The sequence below is a fragment of the Pleurodeles waltl genome, chromosome 7, assembly GCF_031143425.1.
Source record: "Pleurodeles waltl isolate 20211129_DDA chromosome 7, aPleWal1.hap1.20221129, whole genome shotgun sequence".
NCBI lineage: Eukaryota > Metazoa > Chordata > Amphibia > Caudata > Salamandridae > Pleurodeles > Pleurodeles waltl.
Genome location: NC_090446.1, coordinates 1,418,391,412 through 1,418,418,667, shown reverse-complemented (window position 1 = coordinate 1,418,418,667; position 27,256 = coordinate 1,418,391,412). Strand labels below are relative to the sequence as shown.

Sequence of the window (27,256 nt, the reverse complement as noted above, 5' to 3'; positions counted from 1 at the left end):
TTTGTGCCTAACTCCTCCTCCTGGTTCGCCCAGCATGGCTCGTGCCAGGTGGGTCAGCAGACCCCTGATGTGCACTTCCACTCTGCAGTACACGTGTGTCTGTGGCAGATACACTGCTAATAATGGACCCCTCCTCACTGTCCTGAGGGGTCTCACCCATGCCCCTTGCCACCTGCCGGGCCTCCAACATGTCCACAGCGTGGCTAAGGCGGCCCAGTCCCTGCGCCACATACCCTGCAAAGTGGCCCAGTTCCACCTGCAGACTCACGGTCCGTCGTGACAGGCCTGTGGTGTTCATGGCAAGATGGACAATGGACGCTGCCATGCGATCAAATCTCTGAACTAGTTGGCGCTCACGGCGCCTTGCGCTTTGCCTCTCAGCCACCAGTTCCGTCACCAGTTGGCAGATTGATTGTGTAAGGTCAATTACATTGTCATTCAGTCTTGTGAACTGTGTGTTCACTTCAGCCAGGCCATGTGTGAAATTGTGTTCCATCCTCTGCATTGCACCTGAGATAATCCTCAATTGCCTTGTTTGCAGGCGCTGACCAGAAAGGAGGGATGCCTCAACTGCAGACATGGATGCCTCCCCTACATCCTTCTGGGCCACCGTCTGGACCTGGACTCTGCGTCTGCGACGCAGTGGTGCTTCTGGCTCTTGCTGTCTCAAAGTGTGGCTGGGACCAGGTGTCGTGTCTCCTTCCTCCATGTCCAGAACTTCATCTGGAGGGGACTGTGGTGGTGTTGTGCTGGGCCCTGTATTGGCTGCTGCAGCCTCCTGCCCTGCCTGTGGCCTGCAGTCTTCACCCTGAATAGTGTGGCTGGTGGGGGTGTCTTGTGGGAGACGTGTGGGACATAGGGAGCACACTGTCAGTCTATAACATCTGTTGTATGCCTCATAATAAACATTTGCCTATATGCTGCCTACTGTACTACATTGCACATAATGCACCATTCTGGTGGTTGCTAGTCTGGAATGGAGCTAGTCTGGTTGTGCATGCTGCTGTGTACTGGGTGAGTGTGGGTATAGCATTTATAGGTGTACATGTATGTTTCATGGTACTCACTTTTGGATGTCCCTTGAACTGACGTGTCCAGTGCTCCCATTCATGACACAGCCTCAGGCTCCAGTGTCTGCTCCACCAATTCCTCCATGGCTGTGGGTGGTGGGATGGTGGATGGGCCTCCTCCTGTGCCCCTCATCTCCCTGAGGCACTCTGCCACCCTCTCCTTTGTCCTGGAGCGCAGGTCGTACCACTGTTTTTTTCTTTCTGCAATGCTTCTGTGGCGCACCCCAATGGCATTGACCCTCTCCTGGATGTCCTGCCAGATCCTCCTCTTCTCAGTGTCTGGGACACTCAGGGCTGCCTTTCCAAAAAGCTGATCACAGTGCTGGTAGCATTCTTCTGTCAGCACCTCAAGTTCTTTCTCTGAGAATTTTAATTTCCTTTTCCTTCCTGCACTGCTTGTGTCTTCCATGGTAGCAGCTGTTCCTCCAGGTAGTTGGTCAGCAGTTTGAGAAGGGTGTGGTCCTCCCTCCTCCCAGGTGTATTTGATGTCTTCCTGGCTCTGATGTCATCAGCAAGAGCCAGGAAGTGTTTTTCCAACTGTTTTGCTGCACCTGCATGCAATTTGCGGCCCAGTCGCAATTTGCGAGTTCGCTTTTAGCGAGGTCGCAAAAAGTGACCTCTCTAACAGCAGACTCGCAATCTGCGATGCTACATCATTTGCGAGTCGCAAATTGATGTCGCTTTTTTTTGTTGGATCCCATTTTGCGAGTCGGAAATTGCAAGTTGCAATGACTCGCAATTTCCGACTCGCCAAATTTTACCTTTCTACATCTGGCCCTTCGTTACAATATCAGATGCCCAATTTTAGAAATGCTTCAATGTTACTAGGTTTATCTTTCATCAGTGGAGGAAATGCTCATGTGAAAGATCTACTGAAATTGAATATAGTCTTGGTTCATTCAGTAGCTTGTTTCATCTCAGCGGCAAAAAACTAGAGCAAGACAAAATAATGCCTCTACTGACCGAACCAACCGAACCATGGTCGTCCCACAAAAGCCTGGCATTTCCCTTAAAATGTGGTGGATGGTGGCAACAGCCCTGAATGCATTCCTCGTCTCATGTTACTACTACCTTGCTCCAAATTGGAATTTTTTAAGTAGCTCAGGCCAGCTAATTATATATCAGTATATTCTGAGAGGAAGGGAAGAAGGGGCTAGGGGAGCAGACTCACTCACAGCTTAGAAGTTGATGTAATATTCACACAATATAGTGCTTACTGGTTTGCTGCGTCAAAATGCTCTTCTCTCTAAGTATTACTCCACTTTATTCTTTGAAACCCACAGCACGTATACGTTACATTTGCTTGGTTCTCGCACATGGCTCGCACACCGCTGCTAACCTTGAAAACTTGTCTGGTGGAATTTCAGACCTACAGCTACCAAGCTTTGCCAAGAATAGGGTGCTGACTGGGAGCCATTTGAATATCTTCCTCAGCTGTGCTACTGACAAAAATCTTAATAATTTTTTTTGTTGCCACTGACAAAAATCACTGCGATAACTGGCATTCTCCATGTTGTATCTCATTTCAAAATTGGAAATTTGGAATGAGGAGTAAAACTGCAACATGCAATAATTAATGTGCCCTGTGGCAATTTTGTTTCTTGGTATTCCCAACCAACCCTTGGCCCTAATAGTGTTCAGTTTATTGAGTTCAGAAGGATGGAAGGATAAATTGGCCGTACCAGCATCCAACCTCTTGGCATGCAGGTGCCCCGTAATCTAATCATTAAGGGCCACATGTACAAAGATCCGGTTTTGCGACTTGTAACCTGCGAGTCTTAATGACTCGCAAATTGCGACTCGCAAAACCAGATGTACAACAGTGTACTTTACACTGTTTGCGATTCCCAATGGGGTCGCAAATGACCTACCTCATGAATATTCATGAGGTAGGTCGCACTTTGCGACCCCATTGGGAATGGCTGCCCTCACAGGGATGGTGGCCTGCTGGAGACAGCAGATCACCATGTCTATGACTGCTTTTAAATAAAGCATTTTTTTTTCTTCAATGCAGCCTGTTTTCCTTAAAGGAAAACAAGATGCATTTCAAAATCAAAAATGAAAAGTTTTCTTTTCATTTTTTCAGAGCAGGCAGTGGTCCATAGGACCACTGCCGCCTCTGAAAAAATATTTTCGCTGCCATTGACAAAGGGGAAGGGGTCCCGTTTGCGAATGTGTGGGCACCAGTTTGAAACTGGTGCTAAGCAATTGTTTTGTGACCGCATTCACGGTCACCAAGCAATGCTACATCGCCCTGCGACTCACAATTAGGAAGGGAACGCCAGTTCCTAATTGAGACTCGCAAACCTATTTGGCGATTCGGTAAATAGATTACCGAATCACAAAATATGCTCTATACATACCGATATGTTTTATCCACATGTGCCCCTAAGTGATTAACTCGCTGAGCCATGACGCTCTTCATTAAATGTTTGATTCTTTGTCCCTAGAGCCTGTTGCTGGAGTGAAGGAAGTGTTACAGCCCTCATTTGTTGCCGGGATCCAAGGAGGGTCAGTGAACTTGAGGTGTCGCTTGCACGGGGAAGACAAAGTACTTCGAACAAACGTGTACTGGTACGTCTACACCGCCAGCAACAAAACCGACTTCATACACCCAATGTCCGACTCTTGGTACAGAGACAGACTCCACCTGATCAGAAGTGGTCATCTCACCGACAAATCCACCCAAATCAGCGACCTGGGCTTCAACGACACAAGGATGTATTTCTGCATGTTGTCTGTTACTGACAAAGACACTCTGCGCTCCAGTATAATAACAGGGAATGGGACGCTGCTGCTTGTACACGGTAAACTCAAGACTGCCCCCCACCCCCTCTTGTCCGACGTCCTGGGAAGCGACACGTGCTATGATATGTGCAATAATCTTAGATTATTTAGTCAAAAACAATAAGCTATCACCATCACCTCTACAAAAAAAAAAAACACTAAACCAGAACTCCATAGGGTGTTTTTGGACGAGGAATTCAATCCTGTCCTTAAACACCAATAAAGCTGAAACTTGCACCAGTCTTAAGCTACAGTTGTCGGAATGCCAATTTCTGTTAGGAATCTATCCCTTTTCTCGATCTCTCTTGCTCTTTCAATCATTTCTCCTTTTCTTTTGGTATCTTCTTTCTCTCTACTTATATATATCTTACTTAACTGCTATGAACGAGCTTTTTCTTACTTGCTGCTTTTCTAATTTGCTCACTCAGTCCTTCTCTTTCTTGCCATCTCCTTCTTATTTATTTTCCATTTGCTGTACTTTCTCTACACTCAGTTTTTTCTTCAGTCTTTCTTGCTCTGCTTCCCTCTCCCTGCCTCGTTCCCTCTCTTCTTTAATCTCGCCGCTCTTTTTCTCTCCCCTGCCTTTCTCCCTTCCCACACACACACTACTCTCCCTTTCAAACATTACCTCTTCCACCCATTCTCTTGTTTCATTACATTACCTATGCTTAACGCACAGATGTACACACATTCTCTCACTCTTACTGTCTCTCTGGGGCATTTAGTCACGCAAGTGCTTGTGAAACCGTTCAGGCACCTAAACGTTTGTAGGACATTTTCTAAATAATATAGCTTACAGGGTTTGCCGAGACATATTTCTCACCTGACTTTCAGCTCAGCGCTGCCAAGCTTTTAAAAAAAAAATTGGAATACATGTAGGGGCCAGATGTAGCAAGTGTTTTGCATGGTGCAGCGAATTTCGCTGTTTGCACCATGCAAAACGTACATTGCGATGCTCATTCCCATTTTGCGAGTCGGTAATCTGGTTACCAACTCGCAAAATGGGAATGCGAGTCGCAAATAAGAAGGGGTGCCAAGCAATTCGCAGTTAGCACCCATTTCAAATGGTTGCTAACCCATTCACAAAAGGGAAGGGGTCCCCTGGGGACTGTTTCCCCTTGGTGAATGTCCCTGAAAAAATGAAACACAAACGTTTCATTTTTTCGTTTGTGTTGCAACTCGTTTTCGTTTCAGGAAAACGGGCTGCAATACAAAAAAAAAACTGCTTTATTAAAAAGCAGTCACAGACATGGTGGTCTGCTGTCTCCAGCAGGCCACCATCCCTGTAAGTGCTGCGAATCGGAAGGGGGTCGCAAATTGCGACCCACATCATTGATATTAATGAGGTGGGTCTTTGCGACCCCCTTCTGATTCGCGGATGGCATCAGGGACACCATCCAGCATCCAGGTTTGTGACTCTCAAATTGCGAGTCACTCAGACTCGCAATTTGAGAGTCGCAAATTCGGATTTTGCTACATCTAGCCCATAGCCACTACATCATCATACTAACATTGAAACTTGCTCTGTGCACCGTCCAGTTTAGGAAAAGATTGGGCATTGGATCCCCTCTCTTTTTGGAGGTCATATAATGTATTTCTGCACTCCCTCATTTGTTACCCACTGCATACCATACACCAGGATACATATTTTCCTGCACCAAGCATCCCTAACGTGCTCAAACAATCAAGTACCCAAATCTCCTTTCAGATTACTTCTACTAATTTTATTTTATCTTATCTTATCTTATCTTACCATATCTTCTCTTCTCTTCTCTCTCTTATCTTATCTAGATTTGTTGAGTGCACTATCACCCAGCAAGTGTGAGTCTAGCTAAAAGTAGGGCATAATGGGACTGCTTAAAAAGCCAGGTCTTAATCGTCTTGCAGAATTCAAGAAGTGAGGAGGAGGTTCATGTGTAGAGGCAAGTTGCTGCATGCTCTAAGAGCAATGTAGAAGGCTCAACTGTTTCATCTGGTTTTCTGCATGTGTGGAATGTGTGCAAGTAAGAGTCTGAGAGAATAAAGGTGCCTGGAAGATGGGATTTTTAAGGTATTCTGAGCAAATGTTATGTTGTGCCTTGAAATTGTGGCTGAGAAGTTTGAATTGTGTTTGTTTGTGTATGGGGAGCTACTGGAGCTCCTTCGGGTGTGGTGTTATGTAAGTGTGGTATGGGAGAGTGATTTTGGCCACTGAGTTCTAAATGGTCTGCTGCCTTCTAGTTAGTGTTTTGTTTGTCCCAGCTTTGCTTGTGATGAAGGTGGGCATGATGGTTTTCTGGGTGCTGATTGGGAGCCATTTGAAAATCTTCCTCAGCGTTTTCAGGGTATGAAGCAGGATGTAGTGCTGGTATTGATATGGGTAGTTATGTTGAGTTTGTTGTCAATAATAATACCAAGATTCTTGGCGTGAGTGTTGGAGGTGGGTGGCAGTCCTAGCTCTTCTGGCTACCAGGTGGAGTGCCATGATGAAGTGATCTTTCGGTTTTCTAAGATTTCTGTCTTGCCAGTGTTCAGCTTCAGATAGTTGTTCTTCATCCAGTGGGTGATTTCAGTCATGCAGGCCATGAACTTGATCAGGATACTGGGCATCCTGTCTGTGAGGGAGAGAATGAGTTGCATGTCACGTTGATGAGAGTGGTTGATACTGGCTAGAGGGATAATGTATGCGTTGAAGAGTTTTAGGCTCAAGAAGGAACCTTGTACTCAGAAGATGAGGTTGTGGGTGTCCTAGGTGTATGGTAAAAGGCTGACTGACTCGGTCCTTCTAGTCAGGAAGAAGCAGATCAATAGGAGGGTCTTGGTTTCCCATGTTGTGTACATGCTGGATGAGGATGGGAGATGCCAAAGGTTTCAGAGACGTTGAGGGGAAGGAGGATTTACCTGTCTCTTCCATCCAGAGTCATGCAAATGCCATCTGTGTTGGTGACAAGGGCAATTCCTGTGCCGTGGTTGGCTCTGAAACCAGAATGAGTGGTGTCCCGGAATTGGTGGTCATTGAGGTATTCATTGAGGCATCTGTGGATTTTTTCTAAGACTTTGGCAGGGAGTAGTAGCAGAACGATCGGTCTGTAGCCAGGGTTGAAGGGGCCACTGAGGGCCTCAGCAATGGGAGCATAGTTGAGTGTTTGCAAGTGTTTTGGAATGTCTCAGAAGTGTTGGAGGTATTCAAAATGGATGAGAGCATGGTTCTGATGGGTTGTAGTCCTCTGGAGTAGGCATGGTTGGGGGAGGAGTCTAATGGGATCTCTAACTGGATAGACGTCATGGTGGTAGAGGCTTCTTTTGTGGTGATGATCAGCCATATAGTTAGCACATGAAAGCAGCTAAGCTCTTGCACTAACTCCTGTTTGCATAAGGATCTCAATTTAGTCTTGAATTTTTAATGTAGATCGGTTTCTTCATTCAGACTCCAGAGCATTCAGACTTGGCTTCTTAATGCACTATTCCTTGCTACTGCTGAAAGTACATTCCAGTTTTCAATTACAGACCACCTGTCACAAACCCAAATAACCAACCACAAATCAAGATTTTAGAGAGTTGTCTTCTGGTTCTTTTTGACAGTACATTACAGAGGGCATCCTTCTGTAACCTATATAACTCTTAGAATTATAAAGGTGACTCCAGGAAGGGACTGACACTACTTCAAGAAGGTTAGAGATGGGAGAAAGGTCAATCAATGCAGCTTCTTAGTTATTCAGGCTGTCTTACCGTACTGCCCCTTTCGGCTGCCGACTCTAGTTGTTCTATCTTCATTGTGCCTGCAGGTGAGGCCGACCTCTGTTGTACTCACCGCTGTATATTATTGATGGTAACTTGTACTGTGGCCACCTGGTAATATGTATTTAACAGATACTGCCAGTGCCAGGGGCACATGGAGTTGAGCTCCAGACTGCAGCCACCAGTGGTGATGTGTGCTGACCAGCAGCAGGTCATGAGCAGAGTGGGCGTCTGAGAGAAGCTTTGATTGCAAATGTTGAAAACAATTTGAAGCTGTGCTCCTACAGGCCCACAGAAAGCGACTTCCGAATCCCATTTCTTTACTGCTTATTGTCAGTTTAAGTCTCAATAAGCGTTGTGTCCTAATCTACATATAAGACAAGAAAACCTAATCCCCAACCTCTGCTAAATCTGTTTGAAAATTATAACAGACATAAATATCTGCCAATAAATATAACATTCTAAGTATGAGTAGCCATTTAATACCCCTTCCTACTACCCCTAGCTGAAGTCTACCACCCACTAGTGCTGTAAGTCCAATTATTAGCCCACCATGGCTTAAAAGTCATGCATAGAACATCATGATGGATCTGAACTCTTGACAAGCTCACTCTTGGCAGGCCAAACCTTAATGCAGGCATCTAACAGTGATCATTCCCAGTGTGTGAAAATAGACATTGTTAATTCAGAAAAATGTCAGCAAATAATTGCACTGTCCCATATTGTACTTTATTTATTTTCTTTACTGTATATGTGTCTTCTTTCTTAAACCTACCCTATAGTTTCAATGGTCTATACAAGAAAATCAAACTATAGGATGTATATTTTTAATGTCCTTATATTTTCCTTTACAAAGCACTTTACATTTGATTGGTTTATAATCTTAGCACATTGCCCCGAACAAAAGCATATGTTTCTCAAAATATTGACCGGCATATATGTAGTCGCAGGTGAAGAATGAATATATGTATATATAAATTTGTTTGCTAATAAATTTGACACAATTTGAAAAATGGGCACAAAAATTTCCAAAAACAAATGTTCATCCACTTGAGCTCCTTTCGTGAAAATTTGTCAAGCACTGGCCAAGCAAAAGGAGGAGTTTCAAAACAATAACATTCCATGTTAATTCCCACAGGAAACGCCGCTTACAGGTATAGAAAAAATATTTGAACTGAATTACTCCAAATTTGGCAAAAGTTTAGAACTTTTCACCAAAAACATGCTTTTAGCAATTTTGTCTACATCCATTCAGCTATAGAGAAATCCACATGTAAATAGGTGTTTGTGATGGTTATCAAGGGGTTTAGAAATAGGTATACCTGGACAGTTGACGCAGGAGTCCTGCGTATCAAAAATGAAAGCAAATAGTGTTTAACTCTGTTGACCTTTTCGGTACTGCATGAATGGTACTGGTCCTACAATACAGAGCAATCTGATTGGTTGGCTGCTCCTTAGAGAACAATATTGCCACCACCAGGACTAAAGATTTTGTTCCCTGTGTCATGAATGTGTTTAAAAAAGTAGTAAAGCAGTAAAAGGTTGAAGAGTAGTGACACCCTGACCTCTTTGCACTTGTCAGAGGATCTGCAGGACCCTCTGCTATGCGCAGCTGTCAGCTATGTGTAGTGGGCCATTGGCCATCCATGCTGGTTTGGGCATAGGGCCAGAGACTAGGCTCTGCGTCCAACCTTCCACTGCACAAAGCCAAAGGATTGCAATGGAAGGTAGTCAGCCCATGACAAGGTTGGGTGGTGTGCCTCGCCTGCAGGCAGAGGTTGGCCACCCGCCATGCTTCCAATCCCATGCAGCACACAGGCAAAATACATTCTCCACAAAAAAGTTGAATGATTTTGATTAAAAAAAATCCCTATCTTATGTTTAGAAAAAAACCTTAGAGAGTTGACAAAAGTTTGAGTGTGGAAGTAGGCTTAGTAGTACATGACAGTTCAGTTACTAGCAGTCCCCCAACAGTTTAAAGACACATAGAGGTAATTCAAAACAGTATCACACAACCTATAACAAACAATGTGTTAATGAAAGAATGAGCAATCTCCTGGAGCCCTCCTCAGAACCTGACACAACACCAAACCGCTTCTCCTCTATATCTCTCAATAAACTCAGACTCCTATAACCATTAACTAAACTATTATTGTGAAAATCTATGGTTTGATGGTGGCACCGCAAAATATTGATCTGCATTTTCTGCATGTTGTTCACCTGTAAGTTATTGGGTTACTTGTTGAGGATGGTGAGCACCACTCAAGCAATAAACAGAATCCTTGTTAGGGCGAACCACAAAAGTCACTAATTAAACCTGCGTTTTACCCTCTGGTAGCTTGGCACAAAACAATCAAACTTAACTTTACTTACAGGGAATATGCAGCACCTCAAAGAGCAGTAGAATGTAAAACAAAATCCCAAACCAAGAAAAATAGAGTAAAATGTAATACTTTAAAGGACACCTCTAAGAGATTGCGTTATTGTATTAGGGGAATGGAAGCCCCCTCAGGCAACAACCACCACCCTTCTCGGGGTGAACAACAAAAGTTGCTAAATTGATGTGCACATATCCCTTTGGTAGTTTAGTACAAAAAGCAGTCAGGCTTAACTTGGAGGAAAAGTGTGAAGTATTCACTCAGCACACAAACAACAATAAAGTGAAAATGCAATACAAGGAAAATCTCAAACAAATTTAATAAAGAAAAATAACACCAAAATGAATAAAATCCAACCATCCAGTCGGTAAAACCATCAGTGTCTCTTTGCCACAAATTGAGGCCGACTGTGATGGGGTGCTGTTTGCATAGAGTACCCAGGTTCAACCCTCCTGAAGAGTTTACCGAGTCCATGTGAAGAGCCTCGGCTGGAGTTTTGTATTGGCAGGGGCCACAAGGTCAATGTGAGCATGAAACTGGTGGTGTTTGGAGTTTCACACTGACGGTTGATGTGGGTGGTTACTGTTTGGCACAAAGAGTAGGCCACAATTCAAAAATACTATAGGCAGCAGAAATGGTGACTGTTGCTGAAGCAAGGCACCCTCTAATGTTTTTTAAGGAGTCCTAAATGTCTGAATTTTCACCTGGAGTTCAGATTTTTGTAGATCTGAGGCAGGAGGAGTAGACTCCGATGCCAGCCAAGGGTGTCAATAGTGACAAAGGGAAGTCCAGGACTGATGTTGGGTTTCATTGCATGTGCTGTAGGCAGAATCCTGCCAAGCATAATCTGGGCAAGGCACATCCCTACCCTAGACCTCATGTCAGAAACACACAATCCCTGGTCAAACTGGCCCCTTTTGTCACCATATGTGCAAACTTGGTTTAGGCAGAAAAATGAAATCTTTGTAAAAGTGGCATTTCAGAAAAGTAACTTAAAATCTGACTACACTGTTAAAGAGGATTTTAAATTCAAATTCAAATTAGTGGAAGAAGCATATCTCTATCTGTTCCCAAACTGATCCAGATTTAGTCTATGGAAAGAGAGTCTTTCCACAGTGAAAAACGACTTTAATGGTTTTTCACTGTGAGAACATGTAAAACGTATACACGTGTCCAGCGTTTTAATTAAATACCATGCACCCTGCCCCATGAGCTTTCATGTCATACCTTATACGTGACATACACATATTAAAGAGAAAGGTGTAGGCCTGGAAAAAAAATATTTCATCATCTTGAAATGACAACTAAAACTGCACTACAGGCTGCAATGGCAGGCCTGAGACATGTTTTACAGAGTTACCTTAGCGGGTGCCACAATGAGTGCTCTAGCCTACTAGTAACATTTGATTTCGAGGCCCTCTGCCATGTAGTATCATTCACTAGGGCCTTATAGGTAAATTAGGTGTGCCAATTAAGCATATACATTTTACCATGTTTGAGGACAGAACACGAGCACTTTAGCACTGGTTAGTAAGGGTAAAGTCCTAAAGCCAACAATACAAATGAGTTCAGCAAAAAATGGGAGGGGTATGAAAAAAAAGTGTGGGAATACCATGCCAAAGATAACAGGTCTAATACTACCCTTGATAAAAGGCTGTTCATGGCACTGGTCATTTCTGGCATATTGTGGGCATGCATAGCGTTGCCACAATGTGCCCTTATCTTTTGCAATGGCATCCATGGCATGATTGTGGTAATTATTGGTATATTTGGGAACAATGACATGATTGTGCCCACACTCACATAATTCTTGCATTCATATTTTCCCTGTTATGGAGCTCAATAGCCTGACTATGCCATTAAGATGGTGTCAACATTTGGCCTAAAACAGTCATTAATTTCATGTATGACAGAATATATCCACATGCTGCACATTCATTTTGGATATCATACTTTAGTTACCAAAAAAGAAAAAAAGTATGCAGAATAAATTAGTGCTTTGGTTTGGAAATATTTGGTATTGTTTATCCAAAACAAAAAACTTGTTTTTGACAGCAAAGTATGATTTTTTCAAAAAGGAAAGAAGTTGATGTTTGAGGAATTAATGGAGGAAACCCCTGTTTGGATGGGAAGCATAGTTGATGATGTTTTCCCTCGTGCCAGGTAACACTCCCTGCTATGCCTGATACCATATGATGAAAGGAGACATTTCATACACTGATTACACTTCTCATGAAATTATGTCTACAGTTTCTTTGGGCTTTGTACATGTACAATTGACTGTGGGCCCTATGCTGCCTTTAAGGTCTCTGTAAAAGTTAAACTCCAAACAGAATCCAGTTTAAGTAGGTCCTTTATTGAAGGGCATCCCATTGAAGTACAAATGCAACCAGCATCTCCATCAACTGACTGGGAACCTCCCAGTAGCTCATTCAATATGGAACATTCCCACATTCTACATTCTAAATCCCCCAGTTATAAATCAACAATACTCTCCCTCAATGTAAAACAAGCATTGACTAATTTATGAAGAATTCTCTCATTATAACAAAGTCTCTCTACATCTTCTATGTTGTGGAGAGTTGTGGAGTGGGTTTTCTATGTGCCATTTAAGTTTTCCACCATGTCGTTTCCAAGTAGATTTTCAATCAAGGTACTGCTACATGGAATGTTTAGGATAGTGAAATGGAAAACATAGGATATAATAAAAGAGAGATTACATATGCATTTTAAAAAGCAGTAAGTCATATGAACATGTATAGAGAAGTACTTTACACTGCCTTTCATACCCATTGGTCTATATCAAATTTTTACAACATTCAGTTTGTCACAATTTCCCAAAGATATTTCATAGAGGGAACCGCTTTCAATCTTCACCCATGTGAAGACAATGCCTGTTTGGCACACTCTTAAAGCATTGGGATATTTTATGGAACTGCAGCTCCTTAGTCAATTTACTTATAAATTCTTCTTTTAAATGCACGATAAGGCTCAATTTTAAAAGAGTGGGCAAGCCCATACTTCCTCTCTCCCAAGTTAAATTCATAAGGAGCATTCAATCTTCACCAGTTTACCATGTCAAGGACCTCCAGTATTTATTTTATCCTCTCTTGCTCAAAGTTCTACAGTTGTGGTATCCCTTCAGGGGCATTTTGTCCTCCTAAATCCACTACACCAGCACAAAAATCTGCCTCTGGTCAGTGGATCTCTTTCATTGGTTCAGACTCAAAATAACTCAACACAAACAAAATGCATATAGCTATGTTGTTGTTCTTCACTATGAAAAAGCACAGTGATCTTTCAATTATAATTTGTGCAAGTGAAGCATGCCAGGAGAGTCCTCAAAACGTCTTGCTGCATATAGTGCTATGTAAGCATAATGCTTCAAAGAGTAAATGGTAGTTAATAAATACATTCAGAATATTGAAAGGATAGTTGGACAAATTGGTTCCTAAAACCTTCGAAAGAAAATGTACATGAGTTACTTACGGAGTTCCCAGGACTATCAAAAATTATGTAATTCCTGAGTTCTAAGAATGAACATGAGTGCTTAACATGGGTTGCTCCGATACTCTTATAGCAGGTGGCGATATTGGCTGTAAAATTAGATCTCTGAGTTACTATGGAGGTTGTAATTCCTATGTGACCAGTGGCTCTTGAGACAGACCTAATTTTAATTAAAATGCTTATTGGAATGAGGGCCTGAATAGTATCAGCTCTTAGACCCCAATATCAGCTGCAAGGTTTAATTCACTTTCTAGGTTCAGCTGTTAGACTTCAAATATATTACTTAAGCAACTCATACAAAAGCACAATTGATACTCCTAATTTCACTTTTTACAGGCCCAATGAGCATACGAAAAGTGGACAATGACACCTCTCTGATGTGCCGGATAGAGGCTGGAATGGTACAGGACATTGAGATTGTTTGGAAGGAGGAGGACAAGCGCATTCCAGCAGAGACCATGACAACAGAGCAAACTGATCTCAACACCTACCTTTTAACCCGTAGACTGAAAGTTAATGTTTCTACAGTGAATCATGTCAGCCCCAGGACCTTCATATGCACGCTGCAGCACAGAACTGGTGGATACATTACACACCGTACCATGGAAGTCCGAGAAAGAAGTAAGAATAATTTTTCTTTATCTCTCATTAGAGAATTTCCTTATGTAAGAACTTTTTCAGTTTATATTAATGGAAAACAAAAAAGGATGAAATTCTAAATGCCCTTGGAGTCTGAATTGCATATCCTTATGTTCAAAACCGTATCAATGCATCTCTATCATTAATGGCACAGCACAGTATATTCTTCATAAAGAGCTCATTCACTGCATATCACTCTTCGCAAGTATATCTGCCAACATTTTCCTCAATTCAGACACAAATCAATATGAGATAATAGCCACACTAATAATGAGGCAGCAAGTAACAGATGACTTGAAGGTCCTAACAGTCATTTGCGTCAGTCCTGGGATTCTACTTGTGTGGCAACACTGCACTTTTTCCCTGCAAAATGTTTAGAATGTGTGCACAAAAAATGCTGCAGATTCTGATTTGTGCAGCTCCCAATGGAGGAAAACATGGTATTACGATGCCATCCCCATTCCGAAATGTGGAGCTCAAAATTGGGAGGCAATGCTGAATCTGGGTAAAAATGCATATGGTGATATTAGTTGTTACTGTAGCTAGAACTTTCCCAAATTCAAACCCAATAAGAATAAGACCTAGAAGTAAAAATATGATCAGCTCATAATAAAAACTGACTTACTTTTAATTTTCACCAAGGTGTGGTACCTCACTGTCGGACCTGCCCTTCTCTGCCGGGTCACCCTAAACATTTTTCCTTCTCTCCTTCGTTTTCTGAACCTGTTTTGTTGTCTTTAGGACATCCCACATTTCTACTTCAAACCAGTGATAAACTGCTTGTCTTGAACTCAATTGGCCTTTTTCATTTACTTGTAAGTCCCTAGTAAAGTGGTACTACAGCTATGCAGGGGTTGTACATTAAATGCTACTAGTGGGCCTGTAGCACTTATTGTGCCACCCACTGTAGAAATCTGGCCTGGGTTGTATTGGCTACGTTGGTTACTTACTTCTTACACCAGGTCCAGTTATCCCTTATTAGTGAAATGTAGTAGTGTTCTAGCATCTTAGGCTGATAGAGGTAGCTAAAGCAGAACAGCTTAGGCTGAACTAGGAGACATGCAAAGCTCCTGCAATAACACTTATAGTTACACAGTACTTATACACAAGTAAAGACAATACTCAGTGTTACCAAAAATAAAGGTAGTTTATTTGGGTGACACAAGGCCAAAAATATCTTAGAGGCAATACTCCTTCTGGATGAAAGTATTGTACACAACATATACACTAGACACCAAAATGAGTAATTAGACATAGGATAGTACAAACAATAGAAAATGCTGTAGAATGCAATGGGAAAAAATAGGTCTAGGGGCAACACAAACCATATACTAAGAAAGTGGAATGCAAATCACAAATTCCCCCCTAGACAAGTGTAGTGTGTAGAGAATCGCTGGGAGAGTAATAATACAGTAAAGGTAAGTAAAATACCCCACCCCAGAGCCCAGAAAAGCAGGAGTAAAGTACTGCAAGTTTCCTTAGGACACACTACAAGTCATGATTAGAGTTTTTGCAAGAACCAAGCAAGACCGCAAACAACAAATGGTTGGACCTGAAGACCTGCAAAGGAAGGAGACCAAGTCCAGAAGTCAAAAGAAGTTCCAGGAAGGACATGAGCCCCTGCCAACACAGAAGTGGGTGCAAAAGAAGAGTCCCCGGTTGGACGAAGACTGCAGAAATGCACCCAAGGAAGATGTCAGTGGGTTCCTGCATGATGCACTTGAAGTCACACGAAGAGAAGTAAGATTCAAGCGAGTTTTTGTACTCGATTCCTCAAACAAGCCTTGGTTCCGGCAAAGTTGAGCTTTGCGTCAAGTTGGCGCTATCTGGACCCAGGAGGGACCTGGGGGCCTCAACTCTGTGTGAGGAGGAAGAGAAGGCTCTCAACACTTTAGAGAGCCCTCAGAACGCCACATAGCACCCACGGGAGTCCCAAGACATGGGGACAAATGAGGTGCAAAATTCAGTTGGTGCAGCACTACAAAGGAAGATTCCACACCGCTAGAGATCAACTCAGCGAGTTGAGCATCACAGGATAGAGTGCTTGGGACATGGGCCAGGCTGTGCATGAAGGAATTTTGCAAATAGTGTACAGAGGCCTCAGGAAGTGAAGATGACGCAGTGCACAGGGGTACTGTTGTTCTCGGGGAAGGCAAGGTCCTACCTCCTCCAAATTGGGACAGCAGGACCTCAGTACAGTCTGTGTTGATGGGGTCTACCCTCTGTGTTCCAAGGAGCACATTCGTCGCCAGGAGAGGAGTCCAAGAGAACTGGTCGTCGACTTAGAAGGTGCCTGTTTGAGCAGGGGAGTGACTCCGTCACTCCACAGGAGATTTCTTCGGTCCTTTTGGTGCAGGGTGAAGACAGGGAGTCCTCAGTGCGTGCACACCATGGAAATTGTTGCAGTTTTTGGCTGGAGCTGAAGTTGCAGAGGAAAAGTAGCCCTTTGTTGCTGTTACAGCGGTTCCTGGAGCAGTCAGCGGTTGATCTGAGGTCAGAGGATGAAGTAGTATTTGCAGAGACTTCCTGCTAGAAACTTGCAAGAAGACTCTGAAGAGAACCCACAGGAGAAACTCTAAATAGCCCTGACAGGGGGATTGGCTACATTATCAGGTATGGACCTATCAGGAGGGGTCTCTGATGTCTCCTGCTGGCACTGGCCACTCAGAGGCCTCCAGAGTTTCCCCACACCTTGCAAAGCCAGATGACTGAAGTCTGGTACACACTGGAGGAGCTCTGGGCACCACCCCTGGGGTGGTGATGGACAGGGGAGTGGTCACTCCCCTTTACTTTGTCCAGTTTTGCGCCAGAGCAGGGACAAGGGGTCCCTGACCCGGTGTAGCCTGGCTTATGCAAGGAGGGCACCATCTGTGCCCTTCAAAGCATTTCCAGAGGCTGGAGGAGGCTACCCCTCCCCAGCCTGTAACACCAATTTCCAAAGTGAGAGGGTATAACCCTGCTCCCAAAGGAAATGATTTGTTCTGCCTTCCTGGGAATGAGCTGCTCAGACCCCAGGAGGGCGGAACTCTGTCCGTGAGGTGGCAGGAGCTGTAGCTGCTTTGCAAGCCTCAGAGAGCTGGTTTGGCAGTACTGGGTGTCCATGGTGGAGACCCCAGGATGCATGGAATTGGCTCCCCAATAATGGATTTGGAATGGGGGGACCATTCCATGATATTAGACACCTTACTTGGCCATATTTGGGGTTACCATTATGAAGCTACATATAGATATTGATCTATATGTAGTGCACGCGTGTATGGTGTCCCCGCACTCAAACTGTTCCGGGACTTGGTCCTGAATTATGTGGGGGCACCTTTGCTAGTGCAAGGGTGCCCTCACACTTAGTAACTTTGCACCCAGTCTTCATTAAATGAATTTGCACCTAGCCTTCATTAAATGAAGGTTAGACATGTACGTGACTCATAAGTTACTTAAGTGCAGTGAAAATGGTTGTGAAATAATGTGTGCACTATTTCACGCAGGCTGCCGTAGTAGTCCTGTGAAAGGGTTTGTCTGAGCTACTTATGGGTAGCAAAAGAAATGCTGCAGTCCATAAGAATCTCCTGGAACACCAATGCCCTGGGTACATAGGTACCATATACTAGGGAGTTATAAGGGGGGTCCAGTGTGCCAATTGAAATCGGTAAATGAAGTCACTAGCCTACAGTGGCAAATTTAAAAGCAGAGACAGCATAAGCACTGAGGTTCTGGTTAGCAGAGCCTCAGTGACACAGTTAAGCACTATACACACACACACATTAGGCCATAAACTATGAGCACTGGGGTCCTGACCAGCAGGATCCCAGTGAGACAGGCAAAAACATACTGACATACAGGTTAACATGGGGGTAACATGCCAAGAAAGATGGTACTTTCCTACACCCACCTAAGTAGCACTTTAAACATGTCTCAGGCCTGCCATTGCAGTTGGTATGTGCAATTGTAAACTGTCAGTCCAACCTAGCAAAATAAACCTTATTGCAAGCCTAAACCTTCCTTTTTAACCCATAAAAGTCACTCCTAGGGTAGGCCCTAAAAAGCCCAAAGGGCATAGTGCACTGTATTTAAAATGTTTCACATGCACTTGTAAGTTTTTCGTGTCCTGGTAGTTAAAAAGTCTTAAATTAGTTTTTCACTATTGCAAAGCCTGCCTCTCCCACAGGATAACATTGGGTTCCCTTCTAAATGAAAGAATGAAGCCAACTTTTAAAGCTGCTCCAACAGTCTTCCTGCTATGCTGAGATAGGGAAGCACGGTCCGATTACACTTCTCTGAACAGAAAAGTGTTTAAATAAGACTTCAAAACAATACCAAAAATATATTCCAGATTACATTTAATAAGTGCTAACTTTTGTTTAGGAGAAGGAGGGAATTTCATGTTTGGTGTCTTAGCAATTTTAATTTAAAACCTTCTGGTGAACCTGACTTTCCATGCTACAGCAACTGTCTGCAACAACAGACAATTCGAGATTTGTACTGCGAGCTACTATATCGACAGCCCACAGTGAATGCCAATGCGAAGCCCCAGCAATGACCATCCACGGCACCCAACAGAATCTTTGCTCTACAACGACGGCCATCTGTGATGTCCAGCATACTCTTCACGCCACAGTGATGACCATTCATCACGCTCTCCCTACATTTTGAGACATCCTCCACTGCAATCTAGACTCTTTCCACCAGACTCTGAAAAGGTAAATTTTTCAGAGGGACTAACCCGATCTTTGTATCTGGCCCACAATCAATCACAGTTGGCCTGAACTTTGGACTTGCACTCAGTCTCACAGGACCAGATACACGCAAGTGGTACTTTGAGCTTTTCAGCATCATACTTACCTTTAATATTTTAAAATTGTATATCCCCAATTTTGCTGTTTTGATTTTTGTTGTTTTGGTGTCAAAAAACGTATTAACATTTACTCTATTTTTCTGAATTAGTGTGGGATTTTTCTTGTGCTGTGTTTTCACTTTTGTACCATTTGTCTGCTAGGTAAGTACTTTACACATTGCCACTAAGGTATGCCGACCTGCATTCATGTCAAGCTACCAGAGAGTTAAGCACAGGTTACCTTTAGTGACTTTCTGTTCTTCACCATGGCAAGGATTTTCGCTTTTGTTTGAGAAGGCCCACATAGAATTAGCCAATCCTAAACATTGTTTACTAAAATGTCACTCAATTAGAGTTAATGAAGAAAATGTAAACAATATTTTTGTAAAATACTTTTAGTACACAATATATATGTCAGACAATATTTTTACAAACTATACTGTGCCAAATTCCCTTTCATCAACAATGAAGGGAAACAGGTGTCACATTTCTAAATTCATTTTTCTTTGCGGGGAAGTGTTCCCCCCATCCCAGCCTCTACTAAGTTGTTTATGAAAATTAAGGGAGTACGCCCTTCTGTTCTCTCTGAATATTTATGCATGAGTAGAATGCCAAGGTAAAAGGGCACAACAACTGTTTTGGTTTAGCTCCCATTCACCCTTAATTGCTAAACCTGACTGAGCCAGGAGAAAATAGTATTGCATTTAAATGATTTACTTCAATCTTGCAGTACTTACAGTGACAACTTGCACTAGCACCTGTTGGTCAACACTCCATGTTCCAAGACATATGCAGAATGCTTCTTGTGTGGTAGTGTCAAAGTAATGCAGGATCAGAGATTTCTCTGTTGCGCTGTTACTTGGCTTTTCTGTTTATCATTGTAATGTTCTTTCAGTTCAGTGCTAGTAGCTAAAAGTTAATGTCCCAAAACTCTTGCACTTTGTGGATCTATAAGTCTGTGATAAATGAAAAAATATCCAAAGAAATTACTAATAAATCTGTCTGATTTATAGTTTGGTGATCTGAGAAAGTAACTCTCTGCTTGGTCACCTCTACTTTTTTGGGACTGATCCTGATGGTTTTTTGACTGATTCATAAAAGATGAAAGGAGGAATGCTTGTAAAAAGTCTAACCAATGGCACCTCACTTTGGACTTAGGCATATGCAAAGCAGTCTTGACTCTGCCCCAGTAGGAACATTGAAGCCCAAATTGCCAAGCCAGGTTCTCCCTAAACCACAACAAAAGCAACCCAAGGCTGGTTTTGCCATGATATGGGCTCATCAATCAGGTATAGATGGGTTACAGTGGCACAGTGAGCACCGGACCTACTTTGTAATACACCCTTGTCTCACAGGGTGGTACGTCAAACACAAAAAAGTGATGGAAGGACTGCTTCCAATGGAAGTCACTCAAGGTAGCATTCCAACCCATCATTATTTTGCCCTCTATGCCAACGCAGTTGGATCTAGCCATATGCAAATCAGTTGTGACCCTGCTCCAATAGTAACAGTCCACTCTGAACTGCCAGGCCAGGTCCTACTTTAACCAGAACTCAAGCAATCAAAGACCCGTTTTACCCTGACTGGGGCTTGCCACTAGAGCATAGGTTGGGTCCAGTGGCAAGGTGAGCACTGGACCCATGTCTGGATACACCCTTTCCACCCAGGGCAATACATAAAACACACAAAAGGTGATGGAAAGTTGTTTTCCTCTATGCATTGGAAAACTGTTATCCCATACCTCTGTGCATGTACCATAATTCCTAAACTGACTAAAACCCTAATTTGCATATTTAAATTTCCTATAGGCATACATAAAGTAAACCCAAGCATGGAAACTTAAATGTCATCTATGGCCTACAGCAGTACTGTGTCACCCACTCATGTGACAAGACAAACATGTCTCCAGGCCTACCATTGTAACCTGGCTGCTGCAGTTTTAAATCTACAGCTCAATCTGTCAAATAAACCCTTTTGTCAGGAGAAGGTCCCCCCTTTAAATGTTAATAGGTCACTCCTAAATAGGCCCACAAAGCAGGTAGTATGGTATCTAAAATAAAGCCATGTACACATGTAAAGCTATAATGTTCTTACAGTGACTCATCCAATAGGAAATTAGGTTTTTGGAAGAAGGGGGGTGCAAACCCTTCTCAAGCAACAATCACGAATCTTGTCGGGGGAACAACAAAGGTTTAACATGTGCTTAACATTCTGATAGCTTGGCACAAAAGCTGTAAGGTTTAACATAGAGGCACTATGTTATGTATTTATGCAGCACATAACAGTAATAAAGTGAAAACACCACTCAAGAAAATCCGTACACCAATTTAGACAAATAGAAAAAATATATTTAAAAAATGACAACGTAACAAATTAAATATAATTGGTAGACTGGAGTTAAAAATTGTTGAAGTTTTAAGTGAAAATTGGTGCCTAAAAGAGCCAACCATGGGTATCAAGTTTCACAAGACTAGGGTAAAGTCAAAAGCTATGGCTGAACATGATAGAGTGCTGTTCAGACTCATAAGGTGGATTGGTCTCGGCCTCAGCTTGTCATCAGATTTAGGACACATTTCAAAGAAAAGTTCCTGAGAAGGTATAGTTCAGTGGCAATGGGGCAACTGGTGTCTAAGGAGGAGGTGTTATTGTCAGGGAGCTGCTTTCTATGTTCAGACATTGTCACTTTTTTGGAAGCCGAAAATCTCCAGCGGTATGAAACTGCAGGTTGTAGCCGATGAGGGCTCCACAAGGCCGAATACCCTTCCCTAGTGGAGCCGCTGAACATGATTTGCTGTTATAGAAAACATCATAGTGGTAGCTACCTTGAAATCAGGCTATCTAGTAATGCACCTTGAGCAGATCAACCAGCAGGTATGTCTTGATGTCCTGTTGGTTCTCAGGTTACTTACTTCCAAGTCTCATGCTCCACGTTTTAGCTGGAAAAGCACCTTTTGTGCCATTTCCAAAGTACAGGGCTCATTGGGCACCTCTTGGGGGTGTCCGAACTCACTCCAGGCAGAGGGCAGGTGCAGTGTTCAGGGTCTCTGGAGCTTTTTATGTCCCTTGTTATGTCACTGTAGCTTCACACAAAAGGCCAGCCAACTAGCCCTTGGAGTCACTCTGGAAGTCCTGGAATAAAGGAGCAAGTCAGGTCACAAGTAGCAGGGCAGTCCTCTAAGAGAAAAGGTCAAGCTTCAAGCAGAAGGGTAGTTCTCTGATAGCAGAAAGGCATTCCTCTGAAGTACAAAGCAGGGCTAAAGCAGCCAGCCAGTAATCTGAAGTACAAGGCAGTCTCTCTGGGGATCTTCTGCAGATCCAGGAGTGTATTAAAAAGTTGGTCTGAGGGTCTATTTTTTATACTTGGTGGCAGCCATTTGAAGTGGTAAACCTCTGGCCTACTCCCACATCTCATTTTAGAACCTTTCTTCCTTTCTTGCCAAGGCTCCAAGTGGTCTAGGGTGACAGTAGGCTGGTATCGATTTCCTTTGTGAGTATGCTAGATATGAAATGTACGTAGGGCAGGGAACAGCTCCGTCTCACCCATCCTGGCAGGATGGCTGATCCAGTCAACATCAGGTGCCCCTTTGTCTCACTGGCTGGGAGGACTATTCACAGTCATGTGGCCCACAACACAGCACTCAGCCACCAAATGGTTAGGAGAAAAAAATGGCAACTTTCTAAAGTGGCATTTCATAACTGTGATTTAAAATCTGATTTTACCATTTAAGAAGATTTTAAATTAGTTTTTTTAGATGACAACTGCATTGCTATCTGTTCCAATCAAACATTAGCACATAATAATTGTATTAAGGTAACTCCAATGTTATCCTACGTGGAAGGTAGGCCTCACATTAGTGAATAATTTGGGTTTTTTCACTACCTTGACATGTAAAACGTAAAAACACATGTCCTACCATTATGTACTTCAAAGGGGCTTTCCTTACCAGAGGCAGATGTCAGATGACACCTCCACAAGCCACTTCTTTTGTCCTACCAGCTAGGCAGGCACCAAAACCAGTAGGAGGAAAGTGTCCCCAGGGCTGGTTAAAAATGACCAAGGTAGATGGAATAGCTCATTACCCTGGCCATACACCTGGAGGAGAAGGGTTTGTCCTGCTTCAAGTTAGTTGGGGTCACTGTGGGATTGTTTGCAGTGCGGTAAACAGGAACGGTTGCAAAGGTGGGTAGGGTTACCCCACAGAACCTTTACCCCATTTATTATTTTTCAGTTTAATTAGCTGTTTGTTATCATGCATATAAAGCAATATAAACACTACATTTACATACCTAAGATTAGGTAAAATACTTCACACTTCTTAAAAATTTATCATAAATACCCTTTTTAACACTGAAATACAATTATATCTAAAACCTTCCACCATTCATGCAATCAAAATATCAAGATATTCTAAAAAACATAAATCGAGAGTACATCAGTATGGCAAGTTCTTAGTTGCTATGCAAAGTATGCAAATGCTGAGTCCCTCATTAATTATAGAAAATACAATTATAATGTGCGAAAGCCAATTATAACAATGCAAGAGAGGTATTGAGGAAAATGAAACTATGCAGAGTAAATGCAGAAAATGCACTATCCGAATCATAGGGACATCATAACAAGGCAAGGGAGGACCTCCCATTCTTTTTATCAGGTATGGGGAAAATTAAACTATGCAGCGTAAATACCGTAAATGCAATACCCAGATCATAGGGACAAGTTTTTTAAAGGACCCACACACAACGATTTACCAATTGAATGACCTATCATTAATATTTGTGCATTATACAGATCTTTTTGTGCAAAAAACAGTTCTAACTGTAATGTTTGTGCAAAATACAATTGATTGTATGCAAATGCAGTGCGGAACCATCCTATTCCTGCTTCTAACTGTAACACTAGTCAATTAAAATTTTACAGAGACCCCAGTACATAGTACAAGAATGGGTAGGTCAAGCCTCAGCGTTTCATAACAATAGGTAAATCTAATGCTATGGGCTACTAAACTCTGTTAGCTGTTTAGCAACTTCAGACAAAAAATTCCCAACATAGCACACTGTTATATTATTACACTTAAAAATTACTGACATTAAATCACAAATGTATTGAATCTGAAAAATTATAAAAACAGGGAGCTGCAAACATCTAGTTTTATCAAATCATGTGTAAAATACAAGTATATGCAGAAAGGACAATGGAGCATTTTGACAAAAGAGACAACGTGCTTTATAAACCCTGATTTGATTTCAACTGAAGCTCAGAGGACATACCCCCTTAGCACCTTCAGACCCTTACGGGTGAGTAGTTGCACTTTATAAACCCTGATTCAATTTGATTTGACAAGTATCACTGACCGCCGTGGCCTGTCTAACCCATTTTCATTTTATAAAGGCCGTGACCTGCCTAGCCTAAACTTCAAGGTCCACTTCCTAATATAGACTGTATGTTCTGCAGGTAAGGCTGGATATGCTCACTCTTGTGTGACTCCATTAAATGATGCAGGTTAACTCTATTACACACTTCCTCTATGTCGTCTTCCTGGAACATTCATTTGTCTGGTGTTTTATTGTTTGTTTCTGCTGGATTACAAACATGTTTTGCAATTCATACCCAAATGGAATAAAACATATTGATTAGGATTTACCCACACCAACAAACTATTGACAGGCATAATAGTAGCCTTCAGAATATATTAGACATGTGAAAGAACAGAAGAAAGACTGGAGCTGCTGTTAGAGAGCTGTGAGAAGACCTTAAAGGCTGGATCTGCTCCTTCATGTACCCAGAAAAAAAAGTGGACTCCAAGGGTCTGTCAGTTGACCTCCCACATACAAGCTACAAGAGACCTTTTCCTCAATAGCCCAGCTGATCACTACCAACTCAACCTCACCTGGACCCTGCTGGTGGCTACTGCTGGAGATAGTCTTGACTCCCAAGTTTTGCCCTTGAGGTCCTAGGACGCCAGGCTATGTCCAACTGGATTTCTACTAACATTCCTGAGAAATTTAACTAGGGAGGACCAGGACAAACCCGCCAATCTGATCCGCCCAAGGTATGCTGCTGTTGGGCTGAAGAAACAGCTTTTCACCACTTGGAGCTTCTCTCAAGTATAACATCTGATTTAGTGGGACCTCTCCAAGAAGGTATCCAGCCTTTTTGAGTCAATGGATACAGCATGCAGCCTCGATCTGCTCGAGGATTCTGAAGTCAGAATAAGAGTCTGAAGGTAGAAATCTTGACTGGTTGATTGTGCTAAAACTATCTGACCAGCAAGAGGTCTTCCATGGACGCGAGATTCAAACTTTCCCAGTCTGAGCTTTCCCTGCGAAACCCAATAGCTTCAAAGACCTCATCTATAACCTGTCTGATGTTGTGGAGCCCTTCTCAGATATAGCCTACTGTCTTGCCTCACTGGAGGATTTTGACTTCCAGGAAAAAGAGCCAAGGAAAAACCTCCAAATGGGTCAAACCTGGTTGGTGTATCTCACTCACTCTCCATCACCTAGGTTCTGGTCTATTGTGAACGCTGACTACCATTTGCACTTGTGCTTTTTCATGGTAGTGTGCCTTGCTCTATTTTTCATAATTGGAAGGGAGTTTTAATTGTGTTGCGTTCTTGACCTTTTAACTGTAATGGTATGTCCAATGCTTTACACACATTTTTAAGTTTAACTATAGCAATAGCCATAGCTACCAAGGGTTACACTCAGATTTAAAGTACTGAAACCTTTGAGTGGGCCTAAGATGAATAGTGGTATTATTATTACCATCCACCTGAATTAATTAGCTCACTTTCCTACAGATGGCAACAGAGATTCTCCAGTGAATTTGAAATATATGGAGGAGAAACAAATGGCAGAATTGCATCCATCATAGAGATAGTATGGGGGATAAACTTGTGTCTTCCAGAAACTGGTTGATTTTTAGAGGTCTAATTCAAGTTCTCTGCCATTATGCTTCTTTTTTCCTTTGAAAACAGTAAATTAAATATGTGTTCAATGTTAAAGTTCAGTCATTAAAGAATGGAGTCTCCTGCTGTCACTGAGTATCACATTGTGCTGTGTTTCAGTCTTGTTATAGGCGTGCACAATCACATTTCCTTAAAGGGGCTATCCACTTTAGAGGAAAGGAACAGTTCTCTATGCTCAGGTCGGCATTTCTAAAAATCATCAACAATGGACAAACTAGAATGTCAGCTTGGTTTTGAGATCACCGGATGGCCCGTTAAACTTTAAACTTAGGACCTCATCTACACAGATATGGCACAGCGGGAGCCGCAAGCAATCTCACTGCACCGAGCTGCATAGTTTCCAAAACGCAGGGATGTGCCATATCTGAAAGAATAAGGCACATCCCTGTGTTAGCTCCTGTGCCGACGCTAAATTAGCTCCCTAGCGCCAATGCAGCCACCCTTGCACTATTGAGCAAGGATGGCTGCTTTGTGGGTGAGATTGTTTCTGGGCAGGAAGTGACATCTTCCTGCACAAAAATAATCTTTATGGCAATTTGCTCCTTCTATGTGTGCTGCACAAAGCAGCACACATAGAAAGAGCAAAACATGAGGAGAAATAAAAGTATTTCTCCTTCTTGCACAATTCTAACGCCTCCAGTGGAGAGGCATTAGTTTTTGGCACTGCCTCAGGTTCATGATTTCTGGCAAATCTGAGGCAATGTCAAAAAGCCATGGGTGTTGTGTGGGTATGCAACAGCAACATCCATTGCACGACTCTAGGCCTTGGAAAACTGTGTCAGGGCGGCCCTAATCTATAAGGCCGTGTTAAGCCAGAAAAATGGCTTACCGTCGCCTTGTAGATATGGTGCACTGTACAGCACTACCGGAGCATCACAAAAAAGTGATGCTCCGGTGGCGCTAGGGCCTTGTAAACGAGGCCCTAAGTACTGCAGCCTTTTCCAGAATGTCCACAACATGCTTAGTTTTCATTTTCCTCATGCAGATTAGAACTTTATATCACTAGCCCGCATTTTAGTGCGATGTCTTGGAAGATCAATATGCATGATGTAATGGTTATACACCTCTGACATGAGTTTTCGTGATCTTCCAATTGACAATACATCCTGCAAATGCTCCTAATTTAACCTAAAGAGATGACTCCCTTCATTTCATTCCCTGTGAATGGATAACTATAAGATCAAATACTTCTGTTATTTTTGCTAACTCTCTTACCTGATCTCAAATTTTGACATGTAGGTTAATGGCCCAAGAGTCCTGAAGAAAAGCAAACCTCTGTAGTTTGGGTGTGTGGTATTAGTCCAGAATTTACAATGGCTGTCACAAATCGTCTAACGCTAGCTAACTACAGCAATCAAAGTT

The 27,256-nt window shown here is 42.6% G+C and overlaps 1 protein-coding gene across 1 annotated transcript in view; it reads left to right on the top strand.

The window, feature by feature from the left end:
• LOC138246426 (uncharacterized) overlaps positions 1 to 27,256 on the top strand; it is a 222,782-nt gene that overhangs the window by 151,512 nt on the left and 44,014 nt on the right. The window contains exons 3-4 of the mRNA XM_069201035.1: positions 3,521 to 3,877; positions 13,796 to 14,080. Of these exons, the coding sequence (XP_069057136.1) occupies positions 3,521 to 3,877; positions 13,796 to 14,080 (642 nt within the window). The remainder of the gene's footprint in view (positions 1 to 3,520; positions 3,878 to 13,795; positions 14,081 to 27,256) is intronic.